Source organism: Borostomias antarcticus (assembly GCF_949987555.1).
Source record: "Borostomias antarcticus genome assembly, chromosome: 6".
In the NCBI taxonomy this organism is placed as follows: Eukaryota; Metazoa; Chordata; class Actinopteri; order Stomiiformes; family Stomiidae; genus Borostomias; species Borostomias antarcticus.
Genome location: NC_140239.1, coordinates 25089519 through 25105132, shown reverse-complemented (window position 1 = coordinate 25105132; position 15614 = coordinate 25089519). Strand labels below are relative to the sequence as shown.

Here is a 15614-nt window from a genome sequence, read left to right as displayed (position 1 = left end):
TTAGTGCTGCCATTGGTCACTAATTAAGATTCTCCCTGTCTGTCACTTTCCAAAAAGATTGAAAAATGCGTCACAGGGGACGCGTTGCAGCAATTTGCGGTCAGTCTTCTGAAAATGGCCAGTCCTTAGTCTTCGTGGATTTTCCAATTGTTTTTCTTACAGGGTTCAAACAGGTACAGGAAAAAATACTCAGTGCTAAATTAGGCGGCCTTCTTGCATCTTGAGAAAAAATACCCATGTGAGATTACAGTTTAGAGATTTGTTCCATTTATTTGTACATAGGAGTGTTATTTCCATCAAGTTTATTAACTGTAATTAAGATGACATAAATCCATAGAGCTTATTTGGGTTTTGAAAGCCTATATCTTCTCTGATGATTCAGAAAATGATAATGAGGATGCACATGCATTTAGCTCATTTCCCGTGTGTGTTTGTGAAACGGTTCTGCACTTTGCTTTAATTTGCACTGTAACTTTCGATGTGTATTCTGTCAGGAGTGCTTTGAAGTGTGAGAGCTGTTGGTCGTGGGACACGCACATGTGCTGGGCAGTGCTCCAGTCACCGCCCCCCCCCACCCTACCCCACCCCACCATAGCTCTGCCCAGTCCCAGGCTTTGGACTCATGAGGGATTTCAATACCATATTCTAATGCAGGAAGACACACACACACACATACGCATACATGCATGCACGCACGCACGCACGCACGCACACACACACACACGCACACACGCACACACACACACACACACACACACACACACACACACACACACACACACACACACACACACACACACACACAAGATCACAGAGTATCTTACTTTCCTCAGTGTGACCTGAGGATTGATCACACATCACCATGTCCCTGAATGTCCCTGACATGCCAGCACCTTATAAGACAGTATTTAGATGGCATCAGTGGACCATCTGAGCTACGGTCACAGAAGTACAGTAGTAACAGTAACAATCATATATAATATGTTGGGCAAGAGTGGTGTGAACCAAGACTATTAGCCACTTTGTCATGCTGACCAGGCTGTTCTGTTGACCTGGTGTTGAAATGGACTGTGAGAGAAACAGATCAGGTTTAGACGGTTGTGGAATGAGCCTAATGTCCTTAATGTCCTAAATTCTCGTATTAATCTCTGTGATGTATCTCCTATTGTGCCATCGCCTACTCTCTGTGAAAATGTTCTTAGATTTTTCATTGATAAAGTCTCTGCCCTTAGGCCAGCCCACACATGTGTTACCCCAGTTTTTAATGATTAGCTGCTGATTCAGGCAAAATCCAGCTGTTCTGGTGCTTCTAGACCTGACAGCTGCCTTCGAAACTGTGGACCAAAGGACCCTGTTAACATGGCTCGAACAGTGTGTAGGTATCACTGGTTCCGTCCTCAACTGGTTCCAGTCCTACCTGACAGATCGGAGCTTCTTAGTTCAATTAGGCATGAAATGGGCTTAAACTTCCTCAACCTCAATGAGAGCAAGACCAAGATCATCTTTTTTGGACAAGCCTTCCCTGCTGGTATCCTGGGCCCTCTAAGCTCCAACATCCACTCCTCCATTAAGAACCTCAGAGTGTTTTTCGATAGCGCTTTTAAATTTGATAAACAGGTCAGCTCTGTAGTTAAAACCAACTTTTTCCAGCCAAGACTTTTACCCAAGACTAAGGCATATCTTTCCCCAAAAGATCTAGAGAGGGTAATTCATGCTTTTATTATCTCGAGTGTTGACTACTCCCTGTATGTGGGCATTGACCAGTCCTCACTCAGACGCCTGCAGCTTGTCCAAAACGCAGCCACTCGCCTTCTCAGTGGCAAAAAAAAGTGTGACCACATCACCCCAGCTTTGGTCTCACTTCACTGGCTCCCTGTCCGCTTACGTATTGATTTTAAGCTTCTGCTATTTGCTTTTAAAGCTCTAAATGGTCTGGCTCCCCTGTACCTGGCTGAACTCTTGCATCGCCACACTCCAGCCAGAGCCTTAACGTCGGCTGACCAGCTGCTACTGGATTGCTGCGGTAATGGGAACATGACATTGCCCCTTCAGTAACTTCAGTATTACATTGGTTACATACTGTACAGTAGCTACTCCTATGAACTGGAGTCCTGGTGAAGGTGGGCTGTGGTGGTGTTACAGTGCATCCAGAAAGTATTCACACCTCTTCAGTTTTTCTGCATTTGGTTACGTTACAGACTTATTCTAAAATAGATTGAGTTTATTGTTCTTCTCAAAAATCAACACGCAATGACCCATAATGACAAAGCAAAAACAGGCTTTTAGAAAAAGATGCAAATTTATTAAATTGTCAAAGCTTGTTAATACTCATAACTTAGTACCTTTGATTGATTGATTGATTGATTGATTGATTAATTCCAGCCTCAAGTCTTCTTGGGTATGACGCTACAAGCTTGGCACATCTGTTTTTGGGCAGTTTCTCCCATTCTTCTCTGCAGATCCTCTCAAGCTCCATCAGGTTGGATGGGGAGCGTCAGTGCACAGCTATTTTCAAGTCTCTCCAGAGATGTTCAATTGGGTTCAAGTCTGGGCTCTGGCTGGGCCACTCTTGTACTGAAGCCACTTCTTTGTTATCTTGGCTGTGTGCTTAGGGTTGTTGCTCTGTTGGAAGGTAAACCTTCGCCCCAGTCTGAGGTTCAGAGTGCTCTGCAGGTTTTTATCAAGGATCTCACTGTACTTCGCTCCATTCATCTTTCCCTCAATCCTGACTAGTCGCCCAGTTCCTGCCGCTGAAAAACATCCCCAAAGTATAACGCTGCCACCACCATGCTTCACCGTAGGGATTGAATTGGCCAGGTGATAAGCGTTGCCTGGTTTCCTCCAGACATGACGCCTGGCATTTAGGCCAAAGAGTTTAATCTTGGTTTCAGACCAGTTAATCTTGTTTCTCATGGTCTGAGAGTCCTTAAGGTGCCTTTTGGCAAACTCCAAGCAGGCTGTCATGTGCCTTTTACTGACGAGTGGCGTCCGTCTGGCCACTCTATCATAAAGGCTTGATTGGTGGAGTGCTGCAGAGATGATTGAACTCCACAAGGGAACTATGGAGCTCTGTCAGAGTGACCATCGCCTCCCTGACCAAAGCCCTTCTCCCCGGATTGCTTAGTTTGGACTGGGTGGCCAGCTCTAGGAAGAGTCCTGGTGGTTCCAAACTTATTCCATTTACGAATGATGGAGACCACTGTGCTCTTCGGGACCTTCAATGCTGCAGACATGTTTTTGTACCCTTCCTCAGATCTGTGCCTCGACACAATCCTGTCTCAGAGGTCTACAGACAATTCCTTTGACTTCATGGCTTGGTTTCTGCTCTGACATGCACTGTTAACTGTGGGACCTTATATAGATAGATATGTGCCATTCTAAATCATGTCCAATCAATTGAATTTACCACAGGTGGACTCCACATCAAATTGTAGAAACATTTCAAGCATGATCAGTGGAAACAGGATGCACCTGAGCTCAATTTTGAGTGTCATAGCAAAGGAAGTGAATACTCATGCACATGGGATATTGTTTTCACGTTGTCACTATGGACTATTGTGTGTAGATTGTTTAGGAGAAAAATAAACACAATCTATTTTAGAATACGTCTGTAATGTAACAAAATGTGGAAAAAGTGAAGGGTTGTGAATACTTTCTGGATGCACCGTATGTCTGGATTGTCAACATCATTCCACGTCTGTCCAGATGTGCTGGTTGGCAACTGCCTCTCCCTCTCCCTCTTCCCGTCCTCTTGTTCTTCTGCTGACAGAACCTCTCTGGGGAGCTGGAGGATGATGGGGCTCCTCTCCTGATGAGGTACTGTCCCGCTGCTCCACTCTATGCGGAAAGGTATCCGGCTACCGATCCTCAGATGATTGCCTTTTATGTGTAAATAACGAAATAACAGTTAGTCATTTACAAAACTCCACAAAACGTTTCCATCTTTTCTGTATTCTACTTTTTTACAGCTCGCTGCCTGACATGACAGCAGTTCAGTCACACAATGAAATGGGGGGGGGGGGTTGCCTGCACGCACACACACACACACACACACACACCTCAAGACACCCCTACTTCATGAGGCACACAGTAAAAAAGACTGAGGTCACATTGCAAACAATCTGACCTGTGTCTGATTTAAGACCGCATATGGAAGTGGCCCAAATCAGAATTGAAAAGATCAGATTCCATGTGATTTGTGCTGTTCACACTGTCATAAAACCCCCCAGATCTGAGTCGCATTATGAGCAAAACAAAACAGTATTTGTGCCTGCGGTATGAACATAGCCCTTTCACATACAAACACTTCCCTCTCCACAACAGGGCGGCACTCACAGGGTAAACACACAGGGATTCTGCAAACTATGTGCATTTATAACTCAAACTAAAGCTTGTTAAAAAAAAAAGAATAAGAATAAGATATTTTTAGAGCATTTCTGCTTTATTAGGATTGGACAGTGTAAGGACAGACAGGAAAGGTGGGAGAGAGAGAGAGGGGGGAAGAAGAACCAAAGGTCATGGTCCGGATTCGAACCCACGCCGCTGCGGTAAGGACCAGCCTTTATATGTACGCACCCCAACCCATTGAGCTACCAGGGCGCTCCCAAGCTAAAGCTTGTTTATGTCAAAATAGATGGTAATATATGTTATATAATATACTTACTTGTCAAGAATAATATCTCCTCCATCCAGAAACACCTCTGCTTCCGAGTCAATCTCACTCTTTTCGCTCTCCTCCTCAGATGTTTCCTCCTACGCTTAGACGCTCAGTAAATATTTTTTCATCGGTCGGAGGACTAGTACGTTCTTTCACCAATTGTTCCGTTGTGTATTTTGTTTTCCCTGTCCGTTTCGCCATTATTTGCTTTCCTACAGTCTCCCAAACTCTACGAAACCACACTGAGCTATGCGCACGGACACACTGCTAGGACGCACTGCCAGCAGCTAGCGTTTTACGCACGTGTTACATGTCTGTGAAACTGGGTTCTCGTGAGTCCCAGAGTAGGTAGCGAGCTGTTGGTTAAACTCACTCCCCAGTATAAATACCGTCCACCCGTGCCAATGAAGAGCTAGCTTTTCATTGGCGCAGCTGGTCACGCGGGAGACCCGGGTTCGATTCCCACCCAGGGCATGCCGAAACGTATGGGTTACATCTGCTTTGGGTGTCTTGCTGGCCAAACTACCCACAAACTATATACTGTATCATCGTGTTTAGAATTTCATGTGCCAGTCATCAGCTCATGACAAATACACAGCACAAGAGGGGCAGGCTCTTCATTTCAACGCGGAATCTTGTTGCCTATTGTAGACTGTGCACAGGACAGCTCCTATTGTTGAGTTACAGTATGAGGCGTCAATTGAAAGCTCAGAATGCAACAGCCATTTTGACACCAAGATATTGGCAATTGTAAAATTGCGAACTGGCATAAGAAGGAGAATACGTGGAAGATTATGCATGTCTGCCGGCTAATTTGAAATCCATGGGTGTTTCTAGATGTAATAATGTGGTTTAGACTAAACAGAGCAAAATGTTCTTCCTTAGGAGGCTCAGGTCCTTTGATGTGTGTAGCAGGCTGCTGCGGATGCTCTACCAGTCTGTGGTAACAGCACACTGTTCTTTGACATGGTCTGCTGGGGAGGCAGCATCAGGTCTGGAGAGACCAACAAACTTAACAAGCTGGTGAGGAAGGCCAGCTCTGTTGTTGGGCAAAATCTGGACAGTCTGGAGACAGTTGTGGAGAAGAGGATGAGGGACAAACTGAAGATCATCCTAGACAAGCCCTCCCATCCCCTCTATGATGAGCTGTAGCAAATGAGGAGCATCTTCACAGGCTCATCCCACCTAGGTGCAAAACAGCGGTTCAGGCGTTCCTTTGTGCCACCAGCCATCAGAGGCTCCCCTTGCTTTGTTTCATGATTACAACATGTAACTTGAAATTATACTCTGTGGAGCACTGACACAGACCTCCGCCAAGGTGGCAGCCAAACTGGAAGTGGACATGGTTTTGCTCCCTTTATAATTGAATAACTGTCATATAATGTAATAAGTTACACACACAATGTTACATTATTCGCTAAGCATTTTATTACATTATCAACAACTTATTAAAATGCATTTTGTATTACATTATGCATCATTGTTACATTATCAGCGCGTACAAGTGTAAAGCCCCCTCTTTGACCTTTTTTTGTCAGCCATCCTCTCCCCTCTGTACCAGTTTTTTTCCAATGAGGACTGTAATTTTCTTTTGGTTTTCTTTTGTTTTTGTAAACAAGTAGCTGAAGTGAGGGCGAGCATTAAATGGTAAATGGACTGCACTTATATAGCGCTTTTATCCAAAGCGCTTTACAATGAAGGCCTCTCATTCACCCACGCACACACCAATGGCGGCTTTGAACCACCGACCCTACGATCATTGGACGACCCGCTCTACCTCCTGAGCTATACAGCCACCCCCTCTCCCTTCCCTATCTGTCCAGCCAGGCAGTCAGTTGTTTCTCCAGGTTCCCTGACTGACCTAACTGACGTAATGAGCTCTATTAAATCTTCCTCAAGCCCCCTAGATATTCTACCAACACCCTTGCTAAAGGAAGTTATTAGCTCTGTCGGCCCCTGCTTGGTCTCTATTATACATAGCTCTCTTGAATGGCTCAGTCCCATCTTATTTTAAGCAGGCGGTCGTCCAGCCTTTCCTTAAAAAACCCAACCTGGACCCCTCTCTACCAAAAAACTACCGGCCTCCAAGCTGTCGTTTGTCTCGAAGGTTTTAGAAAAAGTTGTTGCAAACCAGGTCAACACTGTTCTGAAAAAACATAATATCTTAGACAAATTCCTATCAGGTTTTCGCAAGAACCACTCCACAGAAACAGCTCTCCTCGAAGAGTCTCAAACGACATAATGATGTCCTCAGACTCAGGCGAATGTGGCGTTCTGGTTCTGCTTGATGTTAGTGCAGCTTTTGACACGGTAGATCATAGCATCCTGTTAGGCAGGCTTAGGGAGTGGGTGGGCATCTCTGGGAGCGCCCTAAATTGGTTTCCCTCCTACCTCAAAGAGAGAAGTGTTGCCGTGGCTGTTGGTCCTTTTAAGTCCGACTCCGCTCCCCTTTCCTGCGGTGTGCCACAGGGCTCTGTCTTAGCTCCAATTCTATTTGCTCTCTACATGCTTCCTCTTGGCCTTATAATCAGCAAATTCAAGGGCATCTCTTATCATTGCTATGCGGATGATATCCAATTGTTTTTCTCTTTTAAACCTGATAGGGTTGAAAAACTCAACATACTGCATGAGTGTCTGTCCGCCATTGAGGAGTGGACGGCAAGCAATTTCCTCCAACTCAATGCGGCTAAGACTGAAGTCCTGATTGTAGCTTCAGACAGAGTTGCCTCTAGGGTGGCAAACCATATGGGGTCCCTAAATGGAAATGTACATCCTAACCTGAGAAATCTTGGTGTTATATTCAATCAGTCTATGCGCCTGGACAAACATGTTAAGTCTCTAAGAGCTGGAAATGTCTGTCCATGCATTTATACCCTCCAGGCTTGACTACTGTAACTCACTGTTAACAAATCATCTGTGGACCAGTGCTAACTGGTCCAAAATGCTGCTACCAGGTTGCTCACCAGGTCAAAGAAGTCATGCCATATGACCCCCATCCTTGCCTCCCTACATTGGCTCCCAGTTCACCTCAGGATCCAGTTCAAGGTCCTGTTGTTCACCTACAGAACCCTCCATGGTCAAGCCTGTATCCACCTATACTCGTCCAGCCAGCCACTGAGGTCGTCCGACCAGGGCCTCCTGGTGGTGCCTTGGATCAAGCTAAAGACTAAGGGTGACCGAGCTTTTGGGACGGTGGCCCCTAGGCTCTGGAATGCGCTCCCCCAGGACTTGAGAGCGTCGAAATCTGAGAACTCTTTTAAGAGACAGTTGAAGACTCACTTTTTCAGGCAGGCATTTAGTTTAGCTACTTATTTTTTTCTCTGTTATTTTGGTTTTTATGTTGTAGTAGGAGCTGCCTGTATTTTATGTGTATTTGTATTTTATATCTGTATTTTGTATGTGTGACTTGTATTTTAATCTCCACTGTGAAGCACTCTGTGCACTCGTGCTGTGAATAGCGCTATAGAAATAACGTTTTACTTACTTAAGTTTAGCATAACGTACAGCTACAAAGAATACAGTTGGAATCTGTTTTCCTCAGTGTCATTAAAGTTGGATATATAAAGTAACTTTGGTGTTAAGGAAGATATGGTTGTTTGGTAGCATGTCAGTATTGAGTTTTCTTTGTGTTTGCCGTCACCGTCTGGTGCAGAGCATTTGGTGCAGAGGATCTGTGAAGGATGTCATAGATCTGTCTCACATTACATGCAAGTCTGCTTTTCTACCACACGATGGCAGAATGCTCACATTCATTTCAATTTGTCTCAGAGAGTTGAGATTAATGTACAAAAAAAGGTGAGCATTCTGCCATCGTGAGGGAAACTAACTGAAGTGTGGACCGAAAGTATTTTAAATATACATAGATGCTCCCAGTGAGGCCGCCCTGTACGATGCCAGGGTAAACACCTGGCCTGATGAATACGCGCCACTCATCTGCACCCGGGATGTTTTCCTAAGCCCTCTTTTCTCCTGCTCTGGAAAAAAAAAGGAATGCCACTTCTCACATATTGGGAACATTCTTCAGCTGGAGGGCAAATAGAAATCCACTTCCTGTTTTAATAAGGCTGTACAGTATATGTGTCAGTGTTTCATTTGAATTTGGCCCCTATGGTCGACATGACAACTTATAAATCAAACGCTATAAAATGGTGGAGGTGAGTGTGTTTGTCTCAAGCCCACCCTTGTAGAAATCGAGTTGTAATAACTCAAGAACGCTCTTTCATTGACGCTGTAAGTAAATGACCCGTAAAATAGTGTGATTTCCATAGTTCCCTTTTTCCATAACGTAACGCAAAGACGTGGGAGTAGGGTTTGAAATGGCTCCTAGCCATTGTAATGTATTCATGGCTTTTGTTATTCATGCTGTGTTCGGTATGCCGGGTGAAAAGGAGTGTTTTCACTGTACCTGCTTATGTAACGCAGATCAGAAGCGCTCCATATGTACCTCTGTGGTGTTTGATCCTCTGATGGAGCGAACAGAGACCCAGGCTGGCAGGGGGTGCCAGAGAGAAGCCAGAGGTCTTTGAAGAACATCACACACACACACGCACACACACCATGTGTCAGTCCAGTCAGCGTGGGTGTGTGTGTCTGCCGCTCGTTAGCCTGGTCTGGTTCTGTAATAAAAACCATCGGCCGACTGAAACCTCAACACTTTCAACGCTCTTAAGGCGGAGAACAGGGAGGTCTGCCTGCCTTCTGACCCTCTCAGACAGGATGTGACATTGGGTTGATTCACCCGGCTGCATGCCTGCTGCAACCCTCAGACCCCTCATGGAAAATCGTTTCATTAACCAATGTTCACATCCGTCTCATCCCTTGTCATGGATGCTGTTTATGATAACAGAACCCAACACTCACATTTCTACCCGACACTTATGGACATGGGACGTTCTTTAGGAGTTCATGCGTCTACTTCGGTTAACTCCATCCATAGTAACATTGTTTTGTTTGTGTGTGTGTGTGTGTGTGTGTGTATGCGTGTTCTCTCAGAGGATGCTGGGACGTACTTCCCCAGTGTGAAGAGGGACCCGGGCCGGTACCTGCAGCCCTGCTCCGACTCGGTCAAGATCTGGCTCCGCAGCATGAAGAACGCTGGGAAGATCCTCCTGCTCATCACCAGCTCCCACAGCGACTACTGCAGGCTGATCTGTGACCACGTCCTGGGGTAAGGAGCTAGACCAGACCAGACTAGACCAGACTGGATCGGGCCAGACTAATATACGTAGGCCCGAAGAAACCACACCAGACCACGGCCAGGCCAAGCCAGACCAGACTAATATAGGCCTGACCAGACCAGACCACACACTACCCCCCAGGCTCCTGGCCAGGACACAGCATGCTTTTACCCCCGCATGCCATAAAACACACATCACAGGCAAACTGCATTTATTACCTCTCAGTCTGGAAAGTTCTACTCAGGACAGCAGCACAGACACGCCGTAACAGCGCAGCTGGTTCTGGCTCTGTTAACTCACGTTCCATTTTAGCCGTGCAGCTTTCACGTACTGTCAGTCCCCCTTTTAGTCAGGCCTGGTCCACAGATCTGTCTACAGTTAACCGTCACACACGCACACACACCACTCAACCTCGACAGCCCGCTGTCCACTACAGCCTTTCAAGACTGTGTAGGCAGCTTGGATTTCCCACCAGAATGAAGAGAACGGGACTGGTAACCCTCACTGCGGAATATGTCTGTTATGTTCTTGTAGGCTCTCCATAACCGGCTCGCTGCAGCTGTGGGGTCCGACCCAGAGGACTGGACAGTGTCTGCAAACACTGCTTCCTCTCGCTGTAGACGTGTACCCTATGCGGTTTCAGGATTATTATTCTGGTCTAAACCCTCTTGTACACTCGGCCTGGCAGCCGGCAAGTGTGTTGAATTGAGCGCTTCATTGTGGCGTGCCTGCCCATTATCCAAACATAACAAAGACACACCATTATTGGACTCATTGTGGACACAGTTGTCAATGCCCGCCTCGTGACTAATAGCCAACCGCGCTTCCACGCGATCCGAGCGTCCGTCTCCCCGTTAGCTGGTACAGTAGCTGGCTTTTCTACCAGGGAGAAGGGGAGGGAGGGGCCTGAAAGTGAACGGTTCGTTCTGGATGCCTGATCCGTCTCAAGGGAACCTCTGTGGCCTAGGCTTCCCCCCTCAGCCATTTCCTGTCAAGCGGCGGGGCCCGGCCCATCTGCTGCCCTCCACCTTTTCCGCCCCTCTCTCCCCTGCTGTTTCACGAACCCCCCCACCTCCCCTCGCCCCCTACTCCCAGCCCCGCGACCTTTAACACCACAACACGTCGCCTCCCACGGAGCCGCCACATCATCTGTGACCCTGGCTCACTGTGCGCGTGTGAGAGAGAAAGAGAGAGAGCATTGGTTTGTAAGGCTAGGGGATGCAGATTTTATGTTGCGATAGCTAATGGGTGCAGGCTGCGTCTTGTCGCTGCTGGCGGAGGGATAAGCGTGCTTTGTTCTGCGGAGCAGGCTGGCCGTCTGGTGATCCCCGGAGCGCGGTGTGCTGTTGTGCTAATGTCTGATCCCACAGCCACGGTCTCTCTGACTCTGCTTCGCCCAGCCTCAGGCGAACACCCTTTTTCCAGTATGCTGCGCATTTCATCACTTCTCTAAGGCAAAAGCACTTTCCAGTTAGCTAGCCGCCGCTCACCTGAGTCAGTCTTTTGTTCAGGAGAACTTGATCTGTTCCTGGCCCACGTTTCTCTCAAAAGGCTGAGAAGCTAGCCCTTGAGCCCTACATGCTGAGGGCAGAGGGCCAGGGACAGAGGGCTGTCAGAACTCACACAACAAGGCCAGAGCGCCTGACAAGCCCTCCCCAGCTTGAGCTCATCACGCCCCACTTCCTCCTCCAGGAATCGCTGCCTCTTCGGGAGTCATTGGAAACACCACGCTGAGAACAGAACATTCTGTGTACGGTCATCTGTTTTTTAATCTCTGCTTTGCTGTTTTGATAGGTAGCAGAAATGTGTTGTAGCGAACATGTTGCAAGGAAAAGTATAATAATAATAATAATAATAATAATAATAATAATTATTATTATAGCTGCTGCACAGCTAAGAGTCAGGACTGGACATTTTGAGGATGAAATTAGAAGTAGCCTAAAACTACTGGGCTACAGAAGCCCTTAATAGCCCTTACACACATATTTCCTTATACTGTGAAAACCTACAGTACCCGGGACCACAACTGATTTTCGCCATTCATACATTAGTCAAATGCCACAATATTCCTGTGTTGCGTCTTTTCAAACATGTCGATCCTGAGATAGAAAGCACAAGTTCATAACATTTAGATGGAGCACTACGGTGTAGCATTTCATAACGGTTTTAGTTCTAGACAGTGGCTGTTGTGTATGATAGGTTCTAGAAGCAAGCTAGCTAACTACGCTATAGCGTAGCTAGCAAGTAAGTAAACCAAACCAGAGCCTCAGGTCTGGGAGCATGCTGGGACTCATCTCTCCTCTCTGCTCAGGTTATAGGTTACATTTAAAAACGGCACTGCTCAACAGCCCTTCTGGTAACTAGAAACCTCCCGCCAGGGCATGCTTTGCAAGTGCACCCCAAAAAAAACATCGCTAAAAATTGTGCATTAGGTCCTCCACTCAATGTTCAAAAAATACATTTTCAATTTTCTTTATTTTTTTTATTTTTTAGAATTTTGTTGTTAATTGCGATTATTTCTGAGATAATTAATTCTTTAGCAAAATGTGTCATTGTTACAGCTCAAGAAGATATGTAAACAAGATGAAGAAACATTATACAACGGGTAGTTCCGACCTCACAATCTGATTGGTTAAGAGCCGTTGTATATTCATGACATATCATGGGCAAAGCCTCTTTATCGTGTATGTGAAATATAACTACGTTAGTTCCTTTGCGTAACCGTCTGTTTCTCCTCAAGAAAAATGTTAACATTCAATGTCAATTTTTAATTGTTCTATACGTCCGGTAGCCCTTCTCAGGATCTGTGAGTGCGCTGATGACGTAGCATCTGCTACCACAGTCCTTTCTACCACCATAGGAAATTTTGACTTTTAAATAGTCACGAAGTTGGCGGCGCTTGGCGCTCATATTTAAAAGTGTCAAATAAACATTTATTTTTTAGCCGTTTTTTGTGGCATCGTCATTATTTTTCGAGGTAGTCTTCTTCAACTGCCATACAACTCCGCATAGCGGACAGAAAATCCTCGAAATTACCTCGAAAAATAATGACGATGAATGAGAATTGATTTCTCTTGTATGACATTGTCCATGTTGATGTTTGTGTTCCCAGAAATAGAAAAGACACCGCTATTCTATTCACGCCGTCTTTGTTTTCAAAAATAATATTGAACTGACAAAACAAACACAGACCTATAGCAGTGATGTAGTCTCTGTCTTTTCAACGGAGCAAGCTGAGTAGGTACCGCATTTGTAACGTCAACATTGCAGTGATGTAGGCCCAGGGATGGGTATTTTTGGTACTGGTATGTACCAAAATATCGTTAAGCTCATTGACGATATGGTGCTGCTCTCGGTATTTAACACTTTCATTTCATAAATCCATGGAGCCGTGTTCGTTTCATAAATCAGCCAACACAGCTAGCATTCATCCCCTAATCATGACGAAGCTGCCAGTGACAGTCAATGACATTGCACTGTTATTGTTTGCAATAACAAACAAACAAGCAAAATAAAGTTTGAAGTATAAATTTTGTTTGGGGTGACTGTGGCTCAGGAGATAGAGCAGATCGTCCAATGACCGTCGAGTCGGCAGTTCGAATCCTGGCTCCTCCTGTCTACATGTCGAAGTGTCCTTGCACAAGAAACCCAAATTGCTTCCAATAAGCAGGCTAGCACCTTGCATGGCAACTGCCGCCATTGGTGTGTGAATGAAAGGCCATTGTAAAGCACTTTTGATATAAAGCACTATATAAGTGCAGTCCATATGGACCATCTTAAATGCAATGTAGGCTTTTTATGATATGCTCACATTTACTAGGGAAATTACAAAAGGGCAGCCCCACCAGTTACACAACCATTTCATGGGCTGAATTACCTGCTAGCCTATATCCTACTCCTACGAAGTGGTAAGAAAAAAAAGTTAACATCCAATTGAATCCATTCTGCTTTCATTGCGTGAGAACAGCCAAGTCTCTGGACACTCCAGCCAGGTAGGCATTGACCAAGGAGGGGCATATGGCAGACTTTTCCAAGTAAAACTACAGCAGGGGGTGTAGGCCTGGTTCTTCTTCTTCTTTTTCTTCTTTATTGGATTCCAGCAGACTAGGCACCAGAGGTGCATTGCTGCCACCGTCCCGTCCGGTCAAAAACAAAACTCAATAATAAAATAAAAGTAAAATAAAATAAAATAAAACACCACAAAATAAACCAATAACAACTAACTAAAGGAATACACTCCCATCATCATCTCTATGTGCACCCTCCATGTCAACCTCTCATCAAACCACACTCCCAAAAACATGCTCCCGTACCCTATCAATGGGGGCACCATACAGCCTCAGACCCTGATCCCGCCAGTTCCTCTTCCTCCCAAAAACCATATCTTTGGACTTATAGGCCTGGTCTGACCACAGTCGCTCTTTTCTTCTTTTTTGGTTTCCGGCAGACTAGGCACCGGAAGTGCATTGCTACAACCCTCCAGTCAAAAACAAAACTCAATAATACTAACAAAATAAAAAGTCAAATAAAACACCACAAAATAAACCAATAATAAATCAATAAATATACTAAATTTTCGTTGGCACCATTATTAGTCTAAATCCTGGGATATAAGCCAGGAGTGGAGAAAATCAATAACAAACCTTGCTACACTTACCCAATAGCGTTTTCACTGAGAGAGACTGAACCCCCAAACCTGCCATCTTCAAATGCAACTCACTCCTTTTTGTGGCAAACAATGGACAGTGCAACAGCACATGAGTCTCCAGTACCCCACATCCTACACAGTGTCCATCCCTGCGCTTGCCCACCAGCAGCAGCCCACTCGCCAACCCACAGCGTCCCAGCCTTAATCTTGTAAATTTAACCTCATCCGCCCGACACAACCAACTCCTACCCCTCTTACTGAGGGCTGAATGACATGCAGGTGCCTCCCCTTGCTCTCAGAATCCCATTCACTCTGTCACTGACGACCCTAACCCTCCTGAACCAAACTCTTACACTCCCCCGTACCAAATGGCACCAAACATCCACCCTCTCCCTTTAAAGGCTAGCCTTAGACCCCCTATCTGCTCCTTCATTGCCCTCCACTCCTACATGCGCTGGGACCCTCACAAACCCGATGTTACACCCCTTCCTCCACAACCTATAGAGCCCTATCCGTATCTCATTTAATACATTAGGCCATGCACTCAACACCCCCCCCCCCCCTTCCTAAATCAACCAAAGCTGCAGCTGAATCTGACCTCACCACCACCTCCTTCCACTCTCCATCCTCAACCCACCATATGGCCCATAACATTTTTATAAGCTCAGCTGAGTAAATGGAGGTCCCGTCCGGCAACCTCCTTCCCTGGCTTATCTGAAGCTGAGGAATGGAGATTGCAAACCCCACCCTTCCACTACAAAGAGCAGACCACTCCGCCCTCAGATGTTACCCTACTGTTACCACCGGATCGCCCGCCCCTTTCTGCCCCAGCACTGCTCAGATCCACCTCAGGCTCTGGTCAGAGCCACTGGGGCACTACTGGCCATGAAACCCTAGCCCCCACCTCTACACTATCAATCCCAACCTCCTCCACATGCCCCTTCACTGATCTCACAAAACTACCTCCCTGCCCCCTAGCACCTGCAAACTCCCAACAGTCAGCAAACAGGGAGCATGTAGGAAGAGTTCTACCAACAGTGCAGGGATTGGAGTGGTGCGGAAAGCCCCAGAGCACAGCCTCAAAGCCCTCGCCTGAATAACGTCTAGTTTCTTAAGTGACGTAGCACCTGCA

The 15614-nt window shown here is 46.0% G+C and overlaps 1 protein-coding gene across 1 annotated transcript in view; it reads left to right on the top strand.

Moving 5' to 3' along the window:
• The window catches only part of nt5dc1 (5'-nucleotidase domain containing 1), a gene marked incomplete at its 5' end in the record, with an annotated part of 50722 nt that overhangs the window by 20052 nt on the left and 15056 nt on the right, over window positions 1-15614 (top strand). Inside the window, one exon of the mRNA XM_084439380.1 lies at window positions 9650-9824. Within this exon, the coding sequence (XP_084295506.1) occupies window positions 9650-9824 (175 nt within the window). The remainder of the gene's footprint in view (window positions 1-9649; window positions 9825-15614) is intronic.